The sequence below is a fragment of the Pseudophryne corroboree genome, chromosome 5 (assembly GCF_028390025.1).
Source record: "Pseudophryne corroboree isolate aPseCor3 chromosome 5, aPseCor3.hap2, whole genome shotgun sequence".
Lineage (NCBI taxonomy): Eukaryota > Metazoa > Chordata > Amphibia > Anura > Myobatrachidae > Pseudophryne > Pseudophryne corroboree.
The window spans coordinates 81713541-81740753 of record NC_086448.1 but is presented as its reverse complement, the minus strand read 5'-3'; the positions used below and the strand labels follow the sequence as shown (position 1 = coordinate 81740753).

Sequence of the window (27213 nt, the reverse complement as noted above, 5' to 3'; positions counted from 1 at the left end):
TAATGACAGGCAGCGATTAGATCCCTTTCACTAGGTGTAAATATTAGCAATTGGTATAAAGCATCACTCAGGATTAGTTGAAGTGTCCATTGAGAACACGGTGTTGGAATACAACACATTATATCAAGAAGAGATGGGCAGGTTATTAATTAACCTGATTAGTTATATGTTACATGTTCTCTCTGCCTGCTTGTAAACCTCATCACCATGTGAATAGTGTTTTCCTGGCCTCAAAGACCTGTTTTTCTGTCCTTCATTATTTAACAAGAGTATGATGATTCACTTGACTTGTGATGAAGGTCATGTTTGGTCATGCTCACATGTCCTTTGTACCGTGCTGTTGTATTATTCTCCTGGCTTCCTGTGCTTGTCTTAAAATGAAAATTACAGCTATGGTAGAATTGGGGGGAGTATGGGAACAGGTCAGTGGTTCCCAAACTTTTTTGAATCACGGCCGCCCTAGAGTATCAGAAGTTTTTTCATGGCACCCCCTAGTCAAAAAGTTTCTTGAGAAATGTAGGAAAAAAATATAAGGTTCAATTATGTAGTGAAGGGACAACATTTTCTGCTTTTTGTCCACATATTTTATGATTGGCAGCCGAAAGCACTGGTTTCTGCAGCGGGGAACACTGGTATTCCACAGGGAATAACATTGGGGTGTAGAGTTGGATCTTGATCCGAGGCACCAACAGGCTAAAGCTTTGACTGTTCCCAGGATGCAACGCCGCCGCTTCTATAGCCCCGCCTCCAGGCACTGGAGCTCAGTTTTGTTAACCAGTCCAATGCAGTAGCAGGTAAGAGAAACGGTAGATGTTAGTCACATAGAACCACGTTCTCACGACAGGAGAAGGGACTAACGGCTAATGCCATACAAACCCAAGAAGCTAAGTGCGTCAGGGTGGGCGCCCTGTGGAATCCAGTGTACCTCGCAGAAAGAGATTTAACAATAGCAAATCTACCATAAATCTCTTTCTGCAGCGGGGTACACTGGTATTCCACAGGGAATAACATCGTGGATGTCCTAAAGCAGTTCCTCATGGGAGGGGATGCACTGTAGCGGATACAAGAACCCGGCCTCCAAAGGAAGTATCCTGGGAGGCGGAAGTATCAAAGGCATAGAACCTGATGAACGTGTTCACTGAGGACCACGTAGCCGCCTTGCACAATTGTTCTGCGGACGCACCACGGCGGGCCGCCCAAGACGGTCCAACAGACCGAGTAGAATGGGCTTTGATAGCAGCAGGAGCTGGGAGCCCAGCCTGCACATAGGCTTGTGAAATCACCATTCTAATCCATCTGGCCAAGGTTTGCTTATTTGCAGGCCAGCCACGTTTGTGAAAACCAAAAAGTGCAAAAAGGGAATCTGACCTCCTTATAGAGGCAGTCCTTTCCACATAAATACATAGAGCCCGTACCACATCCAAAGATCTTTCTTTGGAGGACAAACCTGAAGAGATGAAGGCAGGAACCACAATCTCCTGGTTAAGGTGAAAAGATGATACCACCATAGGCAAATAAACTGGGCGAGTTCGAAGAACTGCCCGGTCACGGTGAAAAATCAGAAAGGGTGGACGACAGGACAAAGCGCTGAAGTCCAACACCCTCCTAGCAGAGGCAGTAGCCAATAGAAATACGATCTTAAGCGTAAGGCATTTAAGGTCCACAGACTCAAGAGGTTCAAATGGAGACTCTTGTAGGGCATTTAGAACAATAGACAGATCCCATGGAGCCACAGGAGGGACATAGGGAGGTTGAATCTGTATAACACCCTGAGTGAAAGTGTGAGTGTCAGGAAGAGACACAATTTTTCTCTGAAACCACACCGACAAGACAGATATATGGATCTTGAGGGAGGCCAGACGAAGGCCCAAGTCTAGGCCTTGTTGTAGAAAAGCCAGAAGCCTGGAAGTTCTGAAAGTATGTGCATCATAATTCTTAGCAGCACACCAAGTGAAGTAAGAATTCCAGACCCTGTAATAAATCCGAGCCGAAGCTGGTTTACTGGCTTTCAACATAGTTTGAATGACCGCCTCAGAGAATCCGTTTGCTCTCAGGAGTGAAGCTTCAAGAGCCACACCGTCAAACCCAGTCTGGCCAGGTCCTGGTAGACACAAGGGCCCTGAATGAGGAGGTCTGGGCGTTGAGGAAGTAGAAGAGGACGCTCTATCGAGAGACCTTACAGGTCTGAGAACCAATGCGGTCTGGGCCACGCTGGAGTGATTAGAAGCAGTATTCCTCCTTGCTTGAACTTCCGTATTACCTTGGGCAGGATGACTCTGGTGGGAACACGTATGGCAGCCGAAAGTTCCATGGAATCGCCAGTGCGTCCACGAACGCTGCTTGAGGATCCCTTGTCCTTGCTCCGAAGGCCGGAACTTTGTGATTGTGTCGAGACGCCATCAGATCTACGTCTGGAAGGACCCACCTTTCCACTAGGAGTTGAAACACTTCCGGATGGAGGCCTCACTCGCCGGCATGCACGTCCTGACGACTGAGAAAGTCCGCTTCCCAATTCAGGACTCCCGGAATGAATATTGCCGATATGGCTGGTAGATGGCGTTCTGCCCACTGTAGAATCCGTGAGACTTCCTTCATTGCCAGGCGGCTTTGAGTGCCGCCCTGATGATTTATGTAAGCCACTGTGGTTGCGTTGTCCGACTGTACTTGAACAGGACTGTTCTGAATTAAATGCTGGGCTAGGTTCAAGGCATTGAAGACCGCCCGCAACTCCAGAATATTGATCGAGAGGAGGGACTCCTCCTTGGTCCACCGCCCCTGAAGGGAGTGTTGCTCCAGCACCGCACCCCAACCTCTTAGACTGGCATTTGTCGTCAACAGGACCCAGTCGGATATCCAGAACGGACGGCCCCTGCACAGTTGTTGGTCCCGGAGCCACTAGAGCAGCGACACAGACCTCCGGAGTCAATGAGATCATTTGAGACCTGATCCGGGGAGGCAGGCCGTCCCATTTGGATAGAATCAGCCTCTGGAGAGGGCGAGAGTGAACTTGAGCATTCTCCACCATGTCGAATGCTGACACCATGAGGCCCAGCACCTGCATCGCCGAATGTATCGACACTTGCGGACGAGATAGGAAGCAACGAATCCTGTCCTGAAGTTTTAGGACTTTCTCCTGAGACAGGAACAACCGCTGGTTGTGAGTGTCCAATAGTGCTCCCAGATGCACCATGCTCTGAGCAGGGATCAGGGAGGACTTCTTCCAGTTGATGAGCCACCCGTGGGCTTGCAGAAACCGGACAGTCACATCTAGATGACTCAGGAAAAGTTCTGGGGAATTTGCCAGGATTAACAAGTCGTCCAAATACGGCAGTATCCTGACCCCTTGACGGCGGAGTACCACCGTCATCACCGCCATGACTTTTGTAAAGACTCGCGGAGCCGTTGTTAAACCAAAAGGTAACGCCCGAAACTGATAATGGCAGTTGCCAATCGCAAATCTCAGGTATTGCTGATGAGACACTGCTATAGGAATATGCAGGTAAGCATCCTGTATATCCAGGGAGACCATGAAGTCCCCAGGTTCCAAGGCCAGAACTATGGAGCGAAGGGTTTCCATCCGGAACTTGGAAACCTTCACAAACCTGTTCAATGCCTTGAGGTTGAGAATGGGCCGGGAGGACCCATTCGGTTTCGGGACTAGAAACAGCGGAGAATAGTACCCCCGGCCCCTCTGCGCAAGAGGCACCTGTACTACGACTCCTGTATCCAGGAGGGTCTGTACCACCGAATGTAGAGTGTTTGCCTTTGTCTTGTCCAACGGGACATCTGTCTGGCAAAATCGATGAGGGGGTCGGTTTTTGAAGGCTATGGCGTAACCTCGAGTGACGACTTCCCGTACCTAGGCATCTGAAGTGGTCTTCAACCATTCCTGGGTATACCCTAGAATCCGGCCCCCCACCCTGGGATCCCCCAGAGGGAGGCCCGCCCCATCATGCGGCAGGCTTATCTTGGAAGCTGGCTGACGGGCCGCCCAGGCTCTTTTGGGCTTCGGCTTACCAGGTTTGGAAGTGTGGGCCTGCTTGTTGTATGCCTGACCTTTTGCTTTACCTGAAGGACGAAAGGGGCGAAAGGAAGTACCTTTAGCCTTCGACACAGAAGGAGCAGTACTTGGCAGACAGGCAGTTTTGGCAGTAGCCAAGTCAGCCACAATCTTATTTAAATCCTCCCCAAACAGAATATCTCCCTTAAAAGGGAGTACCTCCAGGGTTTTTCTAGAGTCCAGATCCACAGACCAGGATCTCAGCCACAATATCCGGCGAGCCAGGACTGACGTAGTAGAGGCCTTGGCTGCCAGGATACCGGCATCAGAAGCCGCCTCTTTAATATAACGAGAAGCTGTGACAGTATAAGACAAGCATTGTCTAGCATGGTCAGAGGATATTTCAGCATCTAACTCCAAGGCCCATGCTTCAATGGCCTCTGCAGCCCAAGTAGCTGCAATAGTGGGCCTTTGTGCAGCACCCGTGAGGGTGTAAATCGCTTTCAGACAACCCTCCACACATTTATCCGTAGGCTCTTTTAGAGACGTGACGGTGGTGACCGGTAGAGCTGAGGAAACCACCATCCTAGCCACATGTGAGTCCACTGTAGGAGGAGTTTCCCAATTCTTAGACAGCTCCGGCACGAGGGGATAGCGAGCCAGCATCTTCTTTTGAGGCACAAACTTCGTACCCGGGTTTTCCCAGGGTTCCTGACGTATATCAATTAGGTGGTCAGAGTGAGGTAAAACTTGTCTAATCACCTTCTGTCGCTTGAACCTGTCTGGTTTCTTAGGAGGAATAGATGGCTCGGGATCATCTGTAATCTGTAAAATTAACTTAATAGCCTCCAAAAGATCAGGAACATCCACATGTGAACCACCCTCCCCATCAGCCGTATCTGAGTCAGAACCTGTGGGGTCAGTGTAAGTGCCGTCTTCATCCGACGAGGTGTCAGTGACAGCAGTGGATTGTGAGGAGACAAGCGCTCGCTTAGGGGACCCCTTGGACTTAGGCGAGCGACGTTCAGACTTTTTAGCAGTCAGGGACTGGTTCAACTTCTTTAATTGAGCAGATAAATCGTCCGCCCACGGCGGGTTAGCTGCAGGGACCACATACGGTTGTACCGGCATTGGGGGTCCCATAGGGGGTGTTAGTTTATTAACTAGTGTATGTAGAAGCGTGGAAAAAGCGGCCCATGGTAGGTCATTATGTACCTCCGTTGCCACAGTCCCACTGGGGGGCAAGGAGCCCCCAGAACCAGAGCCCACAGCTGCTATATTCTCCTCATAGGGATCTGTGGCTTCAGCAACACCGGCAGTGTGTTCAGCCCCAGAACCGTTACCCTCAGAAGCAGACATGATATAACTTGCAGTATCAGGTAACACAGTACAATTGGCAGCAGCACAATACCTCTTACCCAAACCCCTGCACAGTGTAGTCCGCACTAGCAGAGATAAAAGAGAGATATGGTGACTAAATCACAGAGAAAAATACGTATTAAAGTATATCTTTGTGAAAATCCTATATCAGTATAAAACCTGACGCACCAAGCCCCCTCAGGTTATAGAATATAGGGATAGCAAGTTGAATGAAAGAGACGAAATGGACACCACTCAGCTATAAAATGCACACACAAATAGTCACAGTCCGTACAATGCATAGGTTATTACTAACAATAATACTGCACTGGACTAGCTTACACAGCTATATAACAATAGATATAACAGTACACAGTAAGAACTGGATGTATATCACAGGGTAATTGTACTAATAAACCCTGACTAAATGCACTCTTTCTTAACTAACACTGACTAAAAAAGGCAGGTAGAATACTTAAGTGTCATGTAAAGGCACAGCACTGACAACCCGGCAGCTTTACAAAGGAGGATTTGCCCAAGCATTCCCAGGAACAGTGAGCTGAGGGATAATGGCGCCGCAGACACTGCCAGGGAGTGAGGGAGCGACAGATATGCAGCTCCAGGGCGGGAACATTTGCAGAAAATGGTGCCCTGGGGCTGGGGTAGGGGCTTCAGGTCCAAGCTCTATCCCCCTGCTGGCAAAACCACCGGGTACTGCGGGCTCTAATAAAACGGTTTATAGAGAAAACCTGACCTGTCCCATGCCCTGGTGATCTAGTGGGATCGCCTGTACTGCCACAGTGTCCACCGCCAGCGCGCGCGGCCCGCCTCCCACTGACCGCGCCGGATCGCGATAAAGACCGGGTCCCGCAAGCAGGACCCACTTACCACCTCCCGAAGAGCGGCCACGCGATCCCGGAGAGACCCCGTTGTGTGTGCCTGACAAGAAGAAAACCGGAGCCTCCTGCTGTAGTTACCCGGCAACCAGGGCTCGGGAGTGTACAGCGCCGTTGGGGAGAGCCGGAGCTGCAGCCGTGAATGTCCACTGACATCTAACACTGCTGCTGCCCTTGAAGTCTTCACTTTTTTCCTCAGAAAAAAAGCTCTTCTCAGGGCTGCTTGGAGCAGCCCCTCTGTTAAGTGCCTGCTACTGGAGCACCAACTACAAAACTGAGATCCTGTGCAGGGAGGCGGGGTGATATAGGAGGTGGCGCTATGCATTCTGGGAACAGTCAAAGCTTTGAGCCTGTTGGTGCCTCGGATCAAGATCCTACTCTACACCCCATTGTCCATTCCTTGTGGAGCCCAGTGTACCCCGCAGCAGAAATGGCAATAGGTATGTGCAGGTAAGCATCCTGTATCTCCAGAGATACTATATAGTCCTCGGGTTCCATGGTCAGCACAATAGAGCGCAGGGTTTCCATACGGAATTTGGACACTCTCACAAACTTGTTCAATGATTTGAGGTTGAGGATAGGCCGTAAAGACCCATTTGGTTTCGGAACAGGAAACAGGGTCGAATAGTAACCCCTACCTCTCTGGGACAGAGGTACCGGCACCACCACTCCTGTTTTCAGGAGGGATTGTACAACCAGGTGTAGAGCTTGCGCTTTCAACGGAACCGCGGGATAGCCGTTGAATAGAACTGGCGAGGGGGGCGTCGCTTGAAAGAGATTGCGTACCCGTGAGAGACAACTTCCCGCACCCAGGCATCTGAAGTGGTCTTTAACCAGGCCTGAGCGAACTGTAGAAGTCGGCCTCCCACCCTGGAGTCCCCCAGGGGAAGGCCCTCCCCATCATGCAGCAGGCTTGTCTTGCTGGCTGGCTGGCGGCCCAGGACTGTTTAGATTTGGGCTTAGTGGTTTTGGAAGTACGAGCCTGTCTCGGGTACGTCTGACCTTTTGTTTTACCTGAAGGTCGAAAGGAACGAAAAATTGTACTCTTAGGGATATATTCAATAAATGTCGGAAGCTGCCGTCTTGTAGGAAAGACGGCAGTTTCCGACCGTTTTAGGTCGGAAGGGGTTCCGACCTATTCATTAGGGCCCCGTTTATTCCGACAAGTCGGGAAACCCGACTTGTCGGAATGCACACTGATCGGCGGCTTCAGCTTCAGCCGCCGATCAGCGTGCATTGTCGGAAGCGGGGCCAAACCCGACAGGTTTTAGCCCCGTTTCCGACAATCTCAATCCGACTTTAAAAAAAGTCGGATTGAGATGAGATCTGAGAGCAGGAGACGGGGGGAGCAGCGCTGCAGCGGGGAGAGCAGGAACCCAGCGGCAGCTTCCACCCAGCTCCAGCAAGCGAGGTCCCGCTTGGTGGAGCCGGGTGGACGCCGCCGTGAGCCTCCACTGATGCAGCCACTGCTCGCCCCGTCTCCACCTCTCAGTCTCCCCCCCCTCCGTTGCTTTCCCGCTGCTGCCCCCACCGCCACAGACACGGCAGCCGTTGACAGCTCTCCCCCCCCCCCCCCCTTCTCGGCGCCACTGACAGCTCCCACCGCCGCTGCTGTCAGCAGCGTCAGGACAAGACACCGGGAGCAGCCAAATCCGACAGTCAGAGTGTAGACACCACAAAGGTGAATAGGAAATAAAGTGTACGTTCCTTACAACAACTTCATAGATCTTCCAATCCACATTCAGTTCTGTATGATGTCCACTCCACATGTAGGAAAAGACATATCACATCATGTGTAGTACAACAAATTTAATACAGTAAATACAGGTACATAAAACAATGTGATGTCCCACAGCGATGCCCCTGAGGGACTGAACAATTACCAGAACAGGTGGAGAACTGATGGAAAGCAGTTCTCAAATCACGTTCTTATTACTCATCCAAAAAGAGCAAACCACCCGGGCAGGCAAACTCAGGATAAGGACCAATCTGGTTGTCGCTCAGAATTCTCAGGAGCAGCTCCGGGAATAAAGGTCCACTAACACAAACAGCCGACGCGTTTCAACCCTCCCAATGGGGTCTTTTTCAAGGCACCCCGCTGCTATGGCAACCGACCCGGTATATTGCCGGGTGGGAAAGCCAGCAGAGAAGAGCAAACGCCGGATCCCACCCGGTAAGGACACGTTTCTCTTACCGGGTGGGATCCGGCATTTGCGATCTGAAAGCGGCAAAAAGGTGCTCTGAACACCCAATCAAACAAATCTAATATTGTCTAGATAACAAACAATAGAGAGAGCGCATGAGTAAAAGAGATAACAATTTATTATTAATAAACCTTTTAAAAGGCAATATTGCTGAACATTAAAAAAATGAAATAAAGTAAAACCGCACCAATGGAGACCACTGAAATCAACAGTTAATAACACTGATATTCCCAAATGCATATAGGGAAAAGAGGAAGCAGTTCGCAATTGAGCTGAGGAGTGAAAATGTTCAATGTCCCACCAAATAGGTGATAAATGCTTAGTAGAACAATAAAACCGTAGCAGGTCCACTTAATCCTCTCAAGATACTGTTGCAAAGTTCCTCAGAATAATTAGAAAGAATGGAGATGATTCCTCCCCCAGCACGTGGTTAGGCTACAACCCCCCACTGCTATCCGACAGAATGGTGTATATAGCTGGCCGCTTCCAGAGCTCCTGGGCAATGCGGTAATCGCCGATGCGGTGGTCGGATGCAGAAGATGTCCCAGCGGGGGAAAAGGGGGGGAACCACACACCGCGGCTGGAAAAACCAATCAGTGTATTGGAATAAGCGCTGCGGCTGTACAATGCAGTAGTCAGGGATCACGATGGTGCAATTAACGTCCCTTAGCCTTAACACGTTTCTCCGACATAGGGCAAGTCTGTTCATCAGACCACCGCATCGGCGATTGCCGCATTGCCCAGGAGCTCTGGAAGCGTCCAGCTATATACATCTGCAGCGGTGAGCAACCATTCTGTCTCTCTCTGTTGTTTGTTATCTAGACAATATTAGACATGAGAATGAAGCCTTTAACCCAGTGGTTCCCAAACTGTGTGCCGTGGCTCCCTGGGGTGCCTCGTGACACTTGCACGGGTGCCTTGGTTGGTGGTCCAGGACCAATTCAAATTATTTATGGTCAATATAATAGGCAAAACCAGTGCTGGTAGCTGTCAGTCATAAAATATGGGGACAAACAGAAGCAAATCTTGTACCTCACCACACAATTGAGCCTAAGGATGACATATAAACACAATCTACTTAATTGAATATTTCTTTCTAAATTTCTCAATAAGAAACTTTTGGTCTAGGGGTGCCGTGAAAAAAATTCTGATACTCTAGTGCGCCGTGATTAAAAAAAGTTTGGAAACCACTGCTTTAACCGAAGGGCTAAAGGAAAATGTTGTAGGCCGAGTAAGGGTGTATACAGCCTGCAGTGCATGCACGGCTAATTTGGAACTTCTGCTTTACTAAACAATGAACTCTTGTACTGAACACTTTCAGTTATACATAGGTGGAACTGCTGTACTAGAAGTGTCCATAATACTGTATCTGCAAACATGTTTAATGTAGGAATCAGGGTTATTACCTCTTTAAATTGCATTCAGTAATGGACGGTAGTGAAATAAAAAGGTTTGTGATAGGGTAGGCAAATTCTTCCATCTCATCAATGGAGTTACGGATTGGTCTTGGGGTTCTCTTATACCGTCCTTAAGCTGCTGTTACAGACTACTCCACCTGGTTGTACTCTGCCATATAAGAGATTGGTCTCCTACACTGGTACCTGCAACTGCTTATTTTTGGGTGTCGTGTCACTGCTGTGTCACCTCGTTGCTGGCAGATTCTGTTGGATCAGGAGTGGGACAGCAGAGAGGCAGGCAGACTGTTGGCTTTTGGGGTGCCATGTTCAGCATCACATCCAGGGAATGGATTACAGTGTTAGATCGTATCTAGGTCACATTGGGTAATAGGTCACATTGGGTACATTGGGTAATAGGTGTTTGTACAGGATCTTGTAGGAAGAATAATATTGATTGCTGATATATAGAAGGACTGTTACCCCTCAGTATTTGGTAGTGATGGTAACACCCAGGAGTACAGTGCATCTGGAAAGTATTCACAGTGCTTCACTTTTTCCACATTTTGTTATGTTACAGCCTTAATCCAAAATGGAATAAATTTTTTTCCCTCAAAATTCTACACACAATACCCCAAATTGACAACGTGAAAAAACGTTTTTTTGACATTTTTGCTAATTTATTAAAAGTAAAAAATGAAGAAATCATATGTACATAAGTATTCACAGCTTTTTCTCAATACTTTGTTGATGCACCTTTGGCAGTAATTACAGCCTCAAGTCTTTTTGAATATGATGCCACAAGCTTGGCACACCTATCTTTAGGCAGTTTCGCCCATTCCTCTTTGCAGCACCTCTCAATCTCTTATCAGGTTGGATAGGAAGCTTCGGGTCACAGCCATTTTCAGGTCTCTCCAGAGATGTTCAATTGGATTCAAGTCTGGGCTCTGGCTGGGCAACTCAAGGACATTTACATAGTTGTTCTAAAGAAACTCCTTTGATATCTTGGCTGTGTGCTTAGGGTCGTTGGCCTGCTGAAAGATGAACCGTCGTCCCAGTCTGAGGTCAAGAGCGCTCAGGAGCAGGTTTTCATCCAGGATGTCTCTGTACATTGCTGCATTCATCTTTCCCTCCATCCTGACTAGTCTCCCAGTTCCTGCTGCTGAAAAACATCCCCACAGCATAATGCTGCCACCATGCTTCACTATAGGGATGGTATTGGCTTGGTGATGAGCGGTGCATGGTTTCCTCCAAACATGACGCTGGCATTCACGCCAAAGAGTTCAATCTTTGTTTCATCAGACCAGAGAATTTTGTTTCTCATGGTCTGAGAGTCCTTCAGGTGCATTTTGGCAAACTCCCGGCAGGCTGCCATGTGCTTTTTACTAAGGAGTGGCTTCCATCTGGCCACTCTACCATACAGGCCTGACTGGTGGATTGCTGCAGGGATGGTTGTCCTTCTGGAAGGTTCTCCTCTCTCCACAGAGGAATGCTGTAGCTCTGATAGAGTGACCATCGGGCTCTTGGTCACCTCCCTGACTAAGGTCCTTCTCCCCGATTGCTCAGTTTAGACGGCTGGCCAGCTCTTGGAAGAGTCATGGTGGTTCCGAACTTCTTCCATTTACGGATCATGGAGGCCACTGTGCTTATTGGGACCTTCAAAGCAGCCGATATTTTTCTGTACCTTTCCCCAGATTTGTGCCTCGAGACAATCTTGTCTCGGAGGTCTACAGTGCACATATGATGGTGAGCTGCTCAATCAGATTGTGATTTCACTCAGGTGCTAAAAGGGAGGGGAAATTATGTGGAAGAAAAAACAATTTGTGTTCCCTAATGCACACTGAGTGAAAAATAATAATAATACTACATAATAATCAGATAAAACGGAGATCTTTGTTGTGTATATCTGCAGATATAGGGTTAAGCCCCGAGGCCGATCGACAAGGCTTCTCCGTCACTGGGGGTCCCTAATACTAGGTATGGGTACGGGGTGCAGAACCCCATCTCGTCGGCACAGGTCGGCTACCCCAGGTCAGCACACAGGTGAAAATTAATAAGGGTTAATAAGAAGCACAGAAGTGCTCTGTAAGTGGTGTGATTAAAATAATACAAAAATATATACAAAGTGAAAATCATAAGTGTTAATAAAGTGTTAGGGTGTGCCGACCTGAAGCCGCCCAGCCATACCGACACAGGGGCCACCGCACCCCACACCCACCCCATAAATAATTACACATATGTCTGGGTCTAAATTCCCAATGTAAGGCCACATGATAATGGCTCCTACAGTATCTGAAAGCCAGCTTACCTGGAGATACCCCTGACTTCTCCAATGGCACTCTGGAGTCAGCAATCCCTCCTAATGCTGACCCATCCATGCCTCTCTAAATACAATGCACATATGATGGTGAGCTGCTCAATCAGATTGTGATTTCACTCAGGTGCCAAAAGGGAGGCGTAATTCTGTGGAAGAAAAAACAATGTGTTTCCTAATGCACACTGATTGGAGGTCTACAGACCATTCCTTTGACTTCATGCTTGGTTTGTGCTCAGACATGCACTGTTAAGTGTGGTACCTCATATAGACAGGTGTGCCTTTACAAATCATGTCCAATCAACTGAATTTACCACAGGTGGACTCCAATTAAGCTGTAGGAACATCTCAAGGAATAGATCAGTGGAAACAGGATGCACCTGAGCTAAATTTTGAGCTTCATGGCAAAGGCTGTGAATACTAATGGGCCCTACACATTTAACGATCCGCCGCCGAGCTGCCCAATGGCGGATACAGCCGACGGGCGACCCGGTGACGGGGGGAGTGATGTTTCTTCACTACCCCCGTCACCCGTCTCCATAGAAGTGCAGGCAAATATGGACGAGATCGTCCATATTGGCCTGCATGCAGAGCCGACGGGACACCAGCGATGAACGAGCGCGGGGCCGCGCATCGTTCATCGCTGTTGCCTCCAAACTGCACGATATGAACGTTATCTCGTTCATTAATGAACGAGTTCGTTCATATCTTGCAGTCAGATCGCCCAGTGTGTAGGGCCTATTACTGTATGTACATGTGATTTCTTAGTTTCTTATTTTTAATAAATTTGCAAAAATCGAAAAAAAATAATTTAACGTCATTATTAGGTATTGTGTGTAGAATTTTGAGGGAAAACATGTCTTTATTTCATTTTGGAATAAGGCTGTAACATAAAAAAAAGTAAGAAAAGTGAAGCGCTGTGAATACTTTCCGGACGTACTGTATATGATGGCACACAAAGTGTAACTTAATGTTCCCTTTTTAAAGCAAAAATCAATCTTTACCTGCCGTACATTGAAATAAGCAGTTGAAATACTGGACCAGTCCTAGTGGATGTTTGAGCAGGGTGGCCAATCTAGGAGAGGTGTACAATGTACGGAACCAACCAATCAGGACTCGATTCCCCCCTGGGTTTGCAAGAAAACCTCTCTCTCCATTTTTATAAACCTGGAGAGCATTCAGCATAAGGAAATGATAATGATTAGTGTCAGGGAATAGCTCTAGGCAGAGGTAACAAGGTTGTAATGAAAATTTACAGAAATCTATGATTCTTACATAACTTTGATGGTTCATCATTAGGACAGTTTCCCTATTGTCTGTAACACTCACATGATCTCCCTGCTGCGTATTTACTGAAAGGAATGTGGTTGTTAAGGTGATGCATTCCCCCTGCACTGGCTCAAGTCAGGTGCTAATTTATAGGTAACTTCCTGCTATGCAAGATTCTGCCTCAAAATAACTTTACTGCATTTACAGTAACATATACCATGCACTCTGCACCACTAATGCCGCGCGCTCTGCCCCACTGATGGAAACACATTTATGTAATAAGTTATCCTGTGGGGGAACATGGATTCAGTCAGTTTGGGGAATTTTAGATTAATTCTATTATTAATCAGTATTTGGTTATGGTCTGCGTCTCCTATTGTATTGGATGGCTATCTCCTGTGACCTCTGATCTTGTGGGAGGCAATGACATCCAGTGGCAAACGCAGGATTTCTAGAGGGGGGTTTCCAAATGCAATCCACAGTCTCCCACTCTGCGGAACATTGAATCAAGTGCGGGAGTCTGGGGGAGCGGTAAGAGAACCCAGTAACGACCCTGGACATTAATGTAAACAGTGGTCTTTTCATACACTGGATACTGTATTGAATACAGTATTAATATTTAACACTATAGATTGCTTATAGTATAGGCTGTATCAAACATATTTAAATCATATAAATAAGATAAGTGGTCGTGAAAAGGTTAAACATACCGTAATAAATAAATACGCAAACATAGTAGAACCAGTACTGCACTTTCTAAGCACACATTCTCCCGCCTCATGGTAAGGCTCCTGTCTCTTCTTCCTGTCAGCTACTCTCTGAACCAGTAGCTGCTTCCACTGTGCACGACAGCTCTGTCCCTAAATTGCACGATGTGGCGTCAGTTCTAGTAAGCATATTATATACCATTGCTATTGTTGTCATAGTTTGAGCCACTTGCCTATGACATCCCCACTTGTATTATTATAGTAGCGAAGACGGATTACATACGTAATCCCGCCGGGCGGGATGCCAACTGTCAGTATCCCGACAGCGGCATCCCGCCTGGCAGAATGGCGGCCGCGGCGAGCGTTACGAGTCCTCTTGCGGACTCTCTGCGCTCGCCACGCTGTGGGCTCTATTCCCACTCTGTGGGTGTCATGAACACCCATGACTGAAAATAGCCCCTGTGCGCCGGTATTCCAGCTGGCGGCATTGCCGGCTGTCGGGATTCTAGTGTCGGCATCCTGACCGCCGGCAAATTGAATGGATCTAGTCTGTGTCATGAGGAGGAGAATGGAGAAAGCAGTAAGCCACAGAAAGTTATATCGTGGAGGGAGCAGGGTCCCCAGCAGCGTAGATTACACTTAGGAAGTTTAGCCATCCAACCTGTTTTTTCTCTGTTTACTTCCATGGTGATCACTTTGCCTGGAGTCTCTTTATTTTATGCAGCGTTCTCTGATACTAATTGTTCTGTGTTTCCTTTACTGCAGGGCATTTCTCTTTGGGAGGGATGGCAATCCAAACAAGCGGAACATTCACAACGAGAGTTCTATGCACTTGCTCTGTATGGGATTCCACATAATGATCTCTGAAGGTGCTCTAGACCATCGCTTGCCCCGGCTTGCGGATGACGATCGCAGGAGGTCTGAATGCTTACGGATGATACTAGAATGGAAGGGAGCAAAACTTGACCATGGGGAATATGAGAGGGCTGCACTGGACGCCACAGACAACAAGAAGAATACACCCTTGCACTATGCCGCTGCCTCAGGGATGAAAACTTGTGTAGAGGTAAATGCGACATGCTTAATCTTAGGTCAGAGGAGGGCGGAGTCATCACAGCTAACTGCAGGCTTCGGGCTGGGTGTAGGTATCAGCCGCCTCACTACAGATTGTTTGGGGGTGGGGGGCTTATTTCTTTACAAACGTCTGGAATTTTTGCTGAATCTGTCTTCTAATTGCAAACAGTAGCAATGACTTCACCTGACACAAATAACATAATCCTCCTGCACAGTGTCGGACTGTGGGGCATGAAGGGCCCACCGGGTGAATGCAGTGATAGGGGCCCATACTTAAGGGTGTGGCCAGCATCCACAGAGGCTTGAAATACACAATAGTTTAGTGCAGTGTAATGCAACATATCTACCATGTATAATACAAGTGCACAGTCTGGAACCTGATCCCTAGAGGAAGGAGTGGGCACTCAGGCAGTGGGGCCTACCGGTCGTTTCCCCTGTACCCCTGTGGGCCAGTCCAACCCTGACTGCTGCACCCACCTGCCAGCAGTACAAACATCTAGAGCCAAATGTAATAGGGTTCTAGTTTGACTAAGGCCCTCATTCCGAGTTGTTCGCTCGTTCTTTTTCATCGCATCACAGCAATTTTCCGCAAACTGCGCATGCGCAATGTTCGCACTGCGGCTGCGCCAAGTAAATTTGCTAAGAAGTTTGGTATTTTACTCACGGCATTACGAGGTTTTTTCTTCGTTCTGGTGATCATTGTGTGATTGACAGGAAGTGGGTGTTTCTGGGCGGAAACTGGCCGTTTTCTGGGAGTGTGTGAAAAAACGCTGCCGTTTCTGGGAAAAACGCGGGAGTGGCTGGAGAAACGGGGGAGTGTCTGGGCGAACGCTGGGTGTGTTTGTGACGTCAAACCAGGAACGAAACTGACTGAACTGATCGCACTGGCAGAGTAAGTGTCGAGCTACTCAGAAACTGCTTAGAAATTTCTATTCGCAATTTTGAGAATCTTTCGTTCGCAATTTTGCTAAGCTAAGATTCACTCCCAGTAGGCGGCGGCTTAGCGTGTGCAATGCTGCTAAAAGGAGCTTGCGAGCGAACAACTCGGAATGAGGGCCAAAGTTCTTATTCTTTTTGGCTATTTTGCATCAGGATTTAAAGCGGCAATTTATAATTGCTGCGTTAAATCCTGTTGCAAAAAAAGTCACTTTGTCAAACTCGCACCCGTTACATTTGCCCATGGAAGTCTTGACTGTTGCTTAAATTGCACATACCTGTGAGGCATTCATCACTGACAAGTGGTTTTTGCTAATGAGGAGGCCATAGCTCTTATGAATGATAGATGGAACATCTGCATATTTTATCAAGTGAATGAAGCCGACGCCTCCCTTGGGTCTCTTCTACTAATAGGGAAACAACTTTCATCCAGAGGGCAGGTTTTAAACTTTTTTGCTGCCTGGCATTAATGCCTGAGGGTCCTGTTTTTTTGTTTTTTGTTTTTTTTGGGGTCGTTTCATAATAATTTGTAAATAAAAAAGGATATATATTTTTGTTTTACACGCAGCTACTAGTGAAGAATGGCAGTAACCTGTTTGCTGAGAATGACAATAAAGACACGCCATGCGACTGTGCGGAGAAACAGCGCCACAAAGAACTGGCCCTCAAACTGGAGTCTCAGATGGTGTTCTCGCGGGACCCGGAGGCAGATGATATTGAAGCGGAGTACGCCGCGTTAGACAAGCGTGAGGTAAATGCGCCAGCCCTCTCGCCTATCAAATATCATCACTTTTACTCTAGTGATGTAATAAACATAACACATGGTGTATAAAGCCAGGTCAGAGAGATCCCAGTGATTTTTGCGCTCGTGCCAAAGGGTTGGAATAGGCTGAGCACCATGCTGCTGTACAAACAGTCTACGGTCCGCAGCGAGTCAGTATTAATATCCATTTATAAAGCACGCCTGTATTGTGTATGGCATCCACATCCCCGGCCAGTGTTACCGGCTGTAATAGAGCAAGCTCCATCAAGTAAGCTAATAATATATCTAAACTACAAACCAGAAAATAAATCCTGACCTTTAATAAATGTCACAGACGCACATGATGGATGCGATCGTATATACTAGACTGTATAAATTAGAGTAACAGGATTTAATTACATTTAACGGCTGGAACGGTCCCAGAGGGAATGCATAGCCCTTAGGTTTTATTTTGCCTTTGTGTGGTAAATATTGCAGCAATTAAAGCGTACCTGAAGATATCTGTTTTCTACACTCAGCTTATATACTAAAGGGGAACTATAGGTAACTAATGAGTCATCCTGGCATTTACTGCTGATGCTAAGCCATCCATCATCAACAAAATGGCTGCCAGCTATGTGTAAGCTATAGGTACATTGTGTGGAAATATCTTGGATCTTGGAACCTGCGTTTGTGTGCAAATGACTCTTCATTATGGAATTTCAGAGTAGTCAGATGTATGAAAGCTTTGAAACTATCAGAGGAACTGAGGCTTGGGGCTGAATTCAATTAGACGTAAAATCGTGGCAAAATGCAATTGTCTTTTTTATGGCTTTTACTGCGTTTTTACCTCAAAAACTGGCTTTTTGCGGTTATGCGTCATCCCGGTATTTCGCCTATTCAATTGCAAATGAGCGAAAACGGAATTACCACAAAAATTGTTGCCGGCAGGTAAAAGTGAAAAATGGGTAAATTTACCTATAGCCCCCCAAAAAGCTAAACTAACATCAGATAACAGTATAGAAGTTTATAATTGGTTATAATAAAAGTATTTCTGGTACTTAAATTGTGTCAAATGGCTGTTACATGCATTTTTTTTAAACATGTAAAAAAAAAAATCATAGAAAGCTATTTTTTTTTCACAACAATAAGGGCTAAACTTAAATTTTGGGTACATAAAAATAGGTATGAGTACAGGTTGAGTATCCCTTATCAAGAATTCAAAATCACACATTTTTGGTTTCCCGACTGAGATAATGACATATATATTATGTGTGTATATATAGATATATTATATAGCTATATAATATAATATACATATATAAGTGTCATTATCTCAGTAGGGGAACCAAAAATGTGTGATTTTGGATAAGGGATACTCAACCTGTATATATCTGGGTAATTTTAAGGGACTTTAAAAAAATAAAAGTGAAAACAGATCAATTACTCCCACCTGCAAGTTTAAAAACACTTGTCTCACTCATAAAGCACCACAATTTATCTGTTCCATACCTTGTACCCCAATTTCCATCACTTTGCACTCTTTACCCTTAAAAATGACATGTAAATATTGGGCAATTAAAAATAATTATAAACTTCTAAATGCCCATTTAGTCATTCAGGGGGTTGTCCCAGGGATTCTGAACCAAACCCTGACATTTTTAATTTAAAGTAGGGATTTTTTCTCTAACGTCCTAGAGGATGCTGGGGACTCCGTAAGGACCATGGGGAATAGACGGGCTCCGCAGGAGATAGGGCACTTTAAGAAAGCTTTGGATTCTGGGTGTGCACTGGCTCCTCCCTCTATGTCCCTCCTCCAGAACTCAGTTTTACACTGTGCCCAGAGGATGAAGGGCGCACTGCAGGGAGCTCTCGAGTTCTTTGCTACAGAAAGCATTTTTGTTTGGATTTTTACCTTTTTTCACAGGGAGCACTGCTGGCAACAGGCTCCCTGCATCGAGGGACTGAGGAGAGAGGGGCAGACCTACTTAACTGATAGGATCTGCTTCCTCGGCTACTGGACACCATTAGCTTCAGAGGGGGTGAACACAGGTTCCTCCTGGGCGTCCACCCCCGGAGCCATGCTGCCGTTCTCCTCACAGAGCCAGAAGAACCGAAGCAAGAAGACGTCTCAGGCAGCAGAAGCCTTCAGCTTCACAGAGGTAACGCACAGCACTGCAGCTGTGCTTCATTGCTCCCATACACCTCACACACTCCGGTCACTGTATGGGTGCAGGGCGCAGGGGGGGCGCCCTGGGCAGCAATAATAACACCTCTTAGATGGCAAATAGGTATATACATGTACAGCTGGGCACTGTACCTGTATATAATTGAGTCCCCGCCATTTTACACGATTTTGAGCGGGACAGAAGCCCGCCGCTGAGGGGGCGGGGCTTCTCCCTCAGCACTCACCAGCGCCATTTCTCTCTCCACAGAACGCTGAGAGGAAGCTCCCCGGATTCTCCCCTGCTTACACACGGTGAAGGGAGTTTAAAGATAAAGTATAATACAGCGCTGCTGGGGAAAAGCATTCTGTGTTGGTCTCCAGGTTGTTGCGCTGGGGTCTGTGCTGGCATACTCTCTCTGTCTCTCCAAAGGGCTTTTAAGGGGATACTGTCTTCAGAAAAAGTTTCCCTGGGTGTGTGCAGTGTCGGTACGTGTGTGTCGACATGTTTGACGAGGAAGGCTCGCTTAATGTGGTGGGGGAGTGCTTGAATGTCAGGTCGCCGTCGGCAACGCCGACACTGGACTGGGTGGATATGCTGAATGTCTTGAATGCAAATGTAAATCTCCTGCATAAAAGATTACACAAAGCTGAAGCTAGGGATCAGTCAGGTAACCAGTCCGTGCCTGTCCCTGTGGTGCCAGGACCTTCAGGGTCTCAAAAGCGCCCCATATCCCAGGTCGCTGACACAGATACTGACACAGTGTCGACTATGAGGATGCAAAATTACAGCCGAAGGTGGCAAAGGGTATTAGGTACATGATTATTGCCATAAAAGAGGTTTTGCATATCACGGAGGAACCCCCTGTCCCTGACACGAGGGTTCACATGTATAAAGGGAAAAAGCCTGAGGTCACGTTTCCGTCCTCATTTGAGCTAAGCGAATTATGCGAAAAGGTTTGGTAATCTCCGGATAGGAGACTCCATGTTCCCAAAAGGATTCTCATGGCGTATCCTTTTCCACAGAAGGATCGGATACGATGGTAATCTGCGCCTAAAGTAGACAAGGCGCTAACACGCTTATCCAAGAAGGTGGCACTGCCTTCTCCGGATGCTGCTTCCCTCAAGGATCCTGCTGATCGCAAGCAGGAAATTACCATGAAGCACATTTACACACATTCAGGAACTATAGTTAGGCCGGTTTGTAGTGCTGTCGTGGCATGGGCAGACTCCTTATCTACGGAGATGGACACCTTAGATAGGGATACCATTCTAATGACCATGGAGCATATCCGAGATGCTGCCTTGTATATGAGGGATGCTCAGAGAGACATTTGTTTACTAAGCTCTAGAATAAACGCTATGTCTATTTCTGCTAGGCAGCTCTTGTGGACCCGACAGTGGACGGGAGACGCCGACTCAAAGCGGCATATGGAGTCATTGCCTTACAAGGGGGAGGAGTTGTTTGGAGAAGGCCTCTCGGACCTAGTCTCTACTGCTACGGCCGGTAAATCGAATTTTTTACCTTATGTTCCCCCGCAGCATTCTAAGAAGGTACCACATTATCAAATGCAGTTCTTTCGTTCCAATAAAAACAAGAATGTACGAGGATCGTCCTTCGTTGCCAGAGGTAAAGGCAAGGGAAAAAAGCTGCACTCAGCTAGTTCCCAGGAGCAGAAGTCCTCCCCTACTTCCGCAAAGTCCACAGCATGACGCTGGGGCTTTCCGGGGGGGGGTCAGATCAAGTGGGGGCACGTCTTCGTCTTTTCAGCCACGTCTGGGTTCAATCACAGGTGCATCCCTGGGCAATAGAGATTGTTTCCCAGGGATACAGACTGGAATTCGAAGACATGCCCCCTCGCTGGTTTTTCAAATCGGCTCTGCCGGCTTCCCCGTCAGAGAGGGAACTAGTGTTAGCGGCAATTCACAAATTGTACATTCAACAGGTGATAATCAAGATTCCTCATCTCCAGCAAGGAGAGGGTTATTATTCATCCCTGTTTGTGGTACCGAAACCGGACGGTTCGGTCAGACCCATTCTAAATCTAAAATCCCTGAACCTGTACTTGAAGAGGTTCAAGTTCAAAATGGAATCGCTCAGAATGGTCATCGCCAGCCTGGAGGGAGGGGATTGGATGGTGTCCCTGGACATAAAGGATGCGTACCTTCATGTTCCGATTTTCCCTCCTCACCAGGCGTTTCTGAGATTTGCAGTGCAGGATTGTCACTACCAATTTCTGACGTTGCCGTTTGGTCTTTCCACGGCCCCGAGAATTTTCACCAAGGTAATGGCGGAAATGATGGTGCTCCTGCGCAAGCAGGGAGTCACAATTATCCCGTTCTTGGACGATCTCCTTATAAAGGCGAGATCTCGGGAGAAGTTGCTGGACAGCGTGTCTCTGTCAGTGAAGACGTTGCAGATGCACGGCTGGATTCTCAATTTACCGAAATCCCAGCTAGTACCTGCAACGCGTCTGACCTTTTTTGGGCCTGATTCTAGACACAGACCAAAAAAGAATTTTTCTTCCGGTGGAGAAGGCTCAGGAGCTCATAGCCCTGGTCAGGAACCTTTTAAAGCCAAAAAAGGTTTCGGGTGCATCATTGCACAAAGGTTCTGGGGAAGATGGTGGCTTCATACGAGGCCATCCCCTTCGGCAGGTTCCATGCGAGGACTTTCCAATGGGACCTATTGGACAAATGGGCCGGGTCCCATCTACAGATGCAGAAACGGATCACCCTGTCTCCCAGGGCCAAGGTATCTCTCCTGTGGTGGCTGCACAGTGCTCACCTCCGGCATTCAGGACTGGATCCTGGTGACCACGGACGCGAACCTCCGAGGTTGGGGGGGCTGTCACACTGGGAAGAAATTTCCAAGGTCTCTGGTCAAGCCTAGAGACTTGTCTCCACATCAATGTCCTGGAGTTAAGGGCCATTTACAACGCCCTACGCCAGGCGGAGGAGTGGCTTCAGAACAAACCGGTTCTGATTCAGTCGGACAATATCACGGCAGTGGCTCATGTAAACCGCCAAGGCGGCACAAGGAGCAGAGTGGCCATGGCAGAGGCGACCAGGATTCTGCGCTGGGCGGAAGGCCATGTAAGCGCACTATCAGCAGTGTTCATCCCGGGGGTGGACAACTGGGAGGCGGACTTCCTCAGCAGGCACTACCTGCATCCGGGAGAGTGGGGACTTCATCAAGAAGTCTTCACACAGATCGTGGATCGGTGGGGACTGCCTCAAATAGACATGATGGCGTCCCGTCTCAACAAAAAGCTAAAGAGGTATTGCGCCAGGTCAAGAGACCCTCAGGCGGTAGCGGTAGACGCTCTGGTGACACCATGGGTGTTCAGATCGGTCTATGTTTCCTCCTCTGCCTCTCATACCCAAGGTGTTGAGATTAATAAGACTAAGAAGGGTCAGAACAATTCTCATTGTCCCAGATTGGCCAAGGAGGACTTGGTATCCGGATCTGCAAGAGTTGCTCACAGAAGATCCGTGGCCTCTTCCTCTAAGGCAGGACCTGCTGCAGCAGAGGCCCTGTCTGTTCCAAGACTTACCGCGGCTGTGTTTGACGGCATGGCGGTTGACCGTCGGATCCTAGCTGAAAAAGGGATTCCGGAGGAGGTCATTCCTACCCTGATCAAGGCTAGGAAGGATGTGACATCGAAACATTATCACCGTATATGGCGGAAATATGTTTCTTGGTGTGAGGCCAGAGCTGCTCCTACGGAGGAGTTCCATTTGGGCCGTCTGCTTCACTTCCTTCAAACGGGAGTGAATTTGGGCCTAAAATTAGGGTCCATAAAGGTCCAAATTTCGGCCTTATCCATTTTCTTTAAAAAAGAATTGGCTTCTCTTCCTGAAGTACAGACTTTTGTGAAGGGAGTGCTGCATATTCAGCCTCCCTTTGTACCTCCGGTGGCGCCTTGGGATCTTAACGTGGTACTAAGTTTCCTCAAGTCACCTTGGTTTGAACCACTCAAAACAGTGGAGTTGAAATACCTCACTTGGAAAGTGGTCATGTTGTTGGCCTTAGCTTCTGCAAGGCGTGTTTCGGAATTAGCGGCTTTATCATATAAAAGCCCATACCTGATTTTTCACGTGGATAGGTCAGAGTTGAGGACTCGTCCTCAATTTCTGCCCAAGGTGGTCTCATCTTTTCATATGAACCAACCTATTGTCGTGCCTGTGGCTACACGGGACTTGGAGGACTCCGAGTCCCTGGATGTGGTCAGGGCTTTGAAGATTTACGTGACCAGAACAGCTAGGATTAGGAAGACTGAAACTCTGTTTGTTCTGTATGCGGCCAACAAGGTTGGCGCTCCTGCTTCAAAGCAGACAATTGCTCGCTGGATCTGTAACACGATTTAGCAGGCGCGTTCTACGGCAGGATTGCCATTGCCTAAATCAGTTAAGGCCCATTCCACTAGGAAGGTGGGCTCTTCTTGGGCGGCTGCCCGAGGGGTCTCGGCACTACAACTGTGCCGAGCTGCTACTTGGTCGGGGTCAAACACCTTTGCAAAGTTCTATACGTTTGATACCCTGGCTGATGAGGACCTAGTGTTTGCTCAATCGGTGCTGCAGAGTCATCCGCACTCTCCCGCCGGTTTGGGAGCTTTGGTATAATCCCCATGGTCCTTACGGAGTCCCCAGCATCCTCTAGGACGTTAGAGAAAATAGGATTTTACTTACCGGTAAATCTATTTCTCGTAGTCCGTAGAGGATGCTGGGCGCCCGTCCCAAGTGCGGACTTCTTCTGCAAGACTTGCATATAGTTATTGCTTACATAAGGGTTATGTTATAGTTGGTCGGTCTTGAACCGAGGCTATGTTACTTGTTCATACTGTTAACTGGGTAGTTTATCACAAGTTATACGGTGTGATTGGTGTGGCTGGTATGAATCTCGCCCTTAGGTTACATAAATCCTTTCCTCGTACTGTTCATATCCTCTGGGCACAGTTTCTCTAACTGAGGTCTGGAGGAGGGACATAGAGGGAGGAGCCAGTGCACACCCAGAATCCAAAGCTTTCTTAAAGTGCCCTATCTCTTGCGGAGCCCGTCTATTCCCCATGGTCCTTACGGAGTCCCCAGCATCCTCTACAGACTACGAGAAATAGATTTACCGGTAAGTAAAATCCTATTTTTTCCAGTTTATCACCTGCTCAGAAGTGGTGAATTGAAATTTGCTGTAAAATTACAGTGAATCAATTTTCACAGACAATTGAATAGGGGCCCTTGTCCTCTAATTTCACTAGATTGTGTTCCAGTTGAAAATGCTCAGTTCTTGGACTGTTTACAATATGCTGACTCTCTAAGTTCTTACTTCTTTTGTCATTAATTGATAAATTACTCTGAAACTACTGCTTAGTTAATATTTACAATGTGCATTTGTTGCCTGTAGCAGGGGTAGGCACCCTGTAGTACCCTATCTGCTGTGGACCTAAAGGTCCCAGCATGCACAGAAACTCTGGCAGGGCATGTTGGGATGTGTAGTTCCACAGCAGCTGAAGTGCCACCGTTTGCCTACCCCTGACCTATACAGTACCTAGGCAAAGCAGCACTGAAGGAGACGAGCCTATGAATTCAATGGGAACTAGTTAGACCTCAGTGATGTCACTTCTCCTTCAATCTCCTCTTCTCAGGAATGCAGTGTCCTAACGATTGTACGTTATGATCAGGTTTTACTCAGGCAGCAGCATTAATGTCCAGTGACATTGACATGTACTATTTTAAACATTAAACTATAACTACCTACCTCTATATCTGCCTGTCATTACCCAATTTTGTTCTATTACTGTTGTTCCAATTGTAAAGCGCAACGGAATATGCTGCGCTATATGAGGAACTGTTCATAATAACAACCTAACCGTGCATAATGTCTTCTGTCCCCTATGTGCAGCCGTACGAGGGACTGCGGCCTCAGGATCTGCGGCGTCTGAAGGACATGCTGATTGTGGAGACGGCTGACATGCTCCAGGCCCCGCTCTTCACTGCTGAGGCATTGCTTCGAGCACACGGTAATTACACTGAGCCATTGTGGTGTAATGTCTGAGGATTCCGTTACAGACGGGAGACGTGTAGCGTAGTCGTGCTTTTATTTAAAGACTCATCCACAAGGTCTATTGATGAATAGGATTGGCTTCATCAGGAGCTGCCTTCTTTGGCTCCAGAGGAATATACAATGTTCTGCGGAATACTTTACAGTGTAATGATGCCATGTATGAATTAATAGATGTTTATAAACTGGGGCTTAGAAATAATATAGTTCTGTAAATAACTTTTTACTTAGTTTTTTGTTGCAAATAGTTTTAGTAAATACATTGCTTCCTGGTGTTTGGTCCCTTCTGTGCTTTTCAATAGTGTTTTTATATCTCAAATTAACTTAATTTTTACTGCTTTACAATATCACACAAAGCAGGTTTGTGGACCAAGTTTCATTGAATGCAGAAAGAACAATGGGGGTCATTCTGACCCGATCGCATGCTGCAGTTTATCGCATCGGTGCGATCGGGTCTGAGCTGCGCATGCCAGAAGGGCGTCGGGCCGCTACGATCGCCTCTGTCTGATTGACAGGCAGAGGCGGTCGCTGGGGGGCGGGCCTGGACCGAACGGGGAGCATGCTGCAGCGGCTGCGTGATGTCACACGCAGCCGCTGCAGGCCAGGGAGCGATGAGTAGCTCCCGGTCAACATGCTTAAGCTGCGCTGGTCGGGAGCTACTCTTGAAGTGCAAAGGCATCGCCGCTGTGCGATGCCTTTGCACTTCTTCGGGGAAGGGGGGGGGGGGGGGGGCGGCACTGACATGTGGTGTGGACTAACCCTGTGCTGGGCGTCCCCCCGCATGTCAGTGTGAATGATCGTAGCTGTGATCATCTCGGAATGACCCCCAATGTTTTAGTCTTGCACCCCAGATCAGTATTAATTATAAAGTAACCTCTGTAATATACTATAAAGACATTGCTGAATCGTACATTAGGAGTTTAGACGTAAAAACCATTATGTGTAGTGAAAGTTGCAGTACCGTGCACACAGGCCTAATAAGCTAGAATCCACTGGTCTGGAAAAATCACATTAACACCTGGAAGATTTTGGGGACCAAATGACTGATGTTTTCTGCATTGCACATGTGCTGCGATGGTGTTGCGGCTCAGGCCGCAGTGTGGTCTTTGCCGCACCTTGATGGACAGGATGCAGGTGTTTGGGGGCGGTGAAGAGGAGCAGCTTTGAAAACTGAGGTGTCGGCGACATTTTTGGGGTGTGCCAAAGCCAGCGGCTGTGTCTACCGACGTAGTTTCACCAGCGTCGGCAGGGTTAAGGTTAATAATAACCCCACTGAACGAGTCTCTACCGAACGTCACTGATCAGATACCGAGATGCTCAACTTGAACGTCTGTGTTGCTGTGTCTCCGATGAATAAAGTTAGAGCAATCTGTCCGTTCCTGGCTCCCAGCCTCCAGGACATATCGGCAGAGATGCAGGGATGAGTCAGCCAGGCTGGTGGAAAATGCTGCTCAGACGTTGCCTTAGTGATGCTGCTGTAACCCAGTAACACAATTGGCCGCCCGTCACCGGTCCTCTTCCTGATTGTGCGAGTCATTAGCAAAGGAATGTGTTTCTGTTTCTGAAGCCTTGTTCATTTAGGGATGATGACTTGAAGTGGAACGCTACTGGTGACGGCTTCCTGCTGCAGACATGCGTCTTTATTTGAGACGTAGAGTTGCATTTAAATGAAATTTGTGTTGCAGGATTAAAAAGGCTGATCATGCCTCTATTTCCAATTGACATCACACTTTGTGAATCGCCGGGCTGAATAATGCACACAAAGTAATTGGAGTGTTGATACTTCAGTAAATAGTTCCATCTTGTGGTTTTAACTCTCGTGTAGCCAGTTGCCATATTTGGATAGAGGAGTTTGTCTGACAGAGCAGACACACAATTTTCTGTCTAACAGCGGCATTGCAATGTCAGGTCAGTACTGAGTACTGCTTTACCTCCAGGGCTCTCAGCTGGGAATGTCCGTTTGGGAGTTTAGGGGGCTATTTACTAAGCCGTGGACGGAGGTAAAGTACCAGCCAATCAGCTCCTAACTGCCATGCCACAGTCTGGGTTTGAAAAATGACAGCAGCTGATTGGCTGTTACTTTATCTCCATCCACT

General features: G+C 47.6%; 1 protein-coding gene across 2 annotated transcripts in view; it reads left to right on the top strand.

Moving 5' to 3' along the window:
* The window catches only part of ANKIB1 (ankyrin repeat and IBR domain containing 1), a 220438-nt gene that overhangs the window by 86931 nt on the left and 106294 nt on the right, over positions 1–27213 (top strand). For both annotated transcript variants that reach the window (XR_010177583.1, XM_063921412.1), the window contains exons 3-5: positions 14909–15209; positions 16722–16904; positions 24959–25076. Coding sequence is in view for 1 of the 2 variants with exons in the window: in XM_063921412.1 (XP_063777482.1) it covers positions 14909–15209; positions 16722–16904; positions 24959–25076 (602 nt within the window). In the remaining variant the exon portion in view is untranslated. The remainder of the gene's footprint in view (positions 1–14908; positions 15210–16721; positions 16905–24958; positions 25077–27213) is intronic.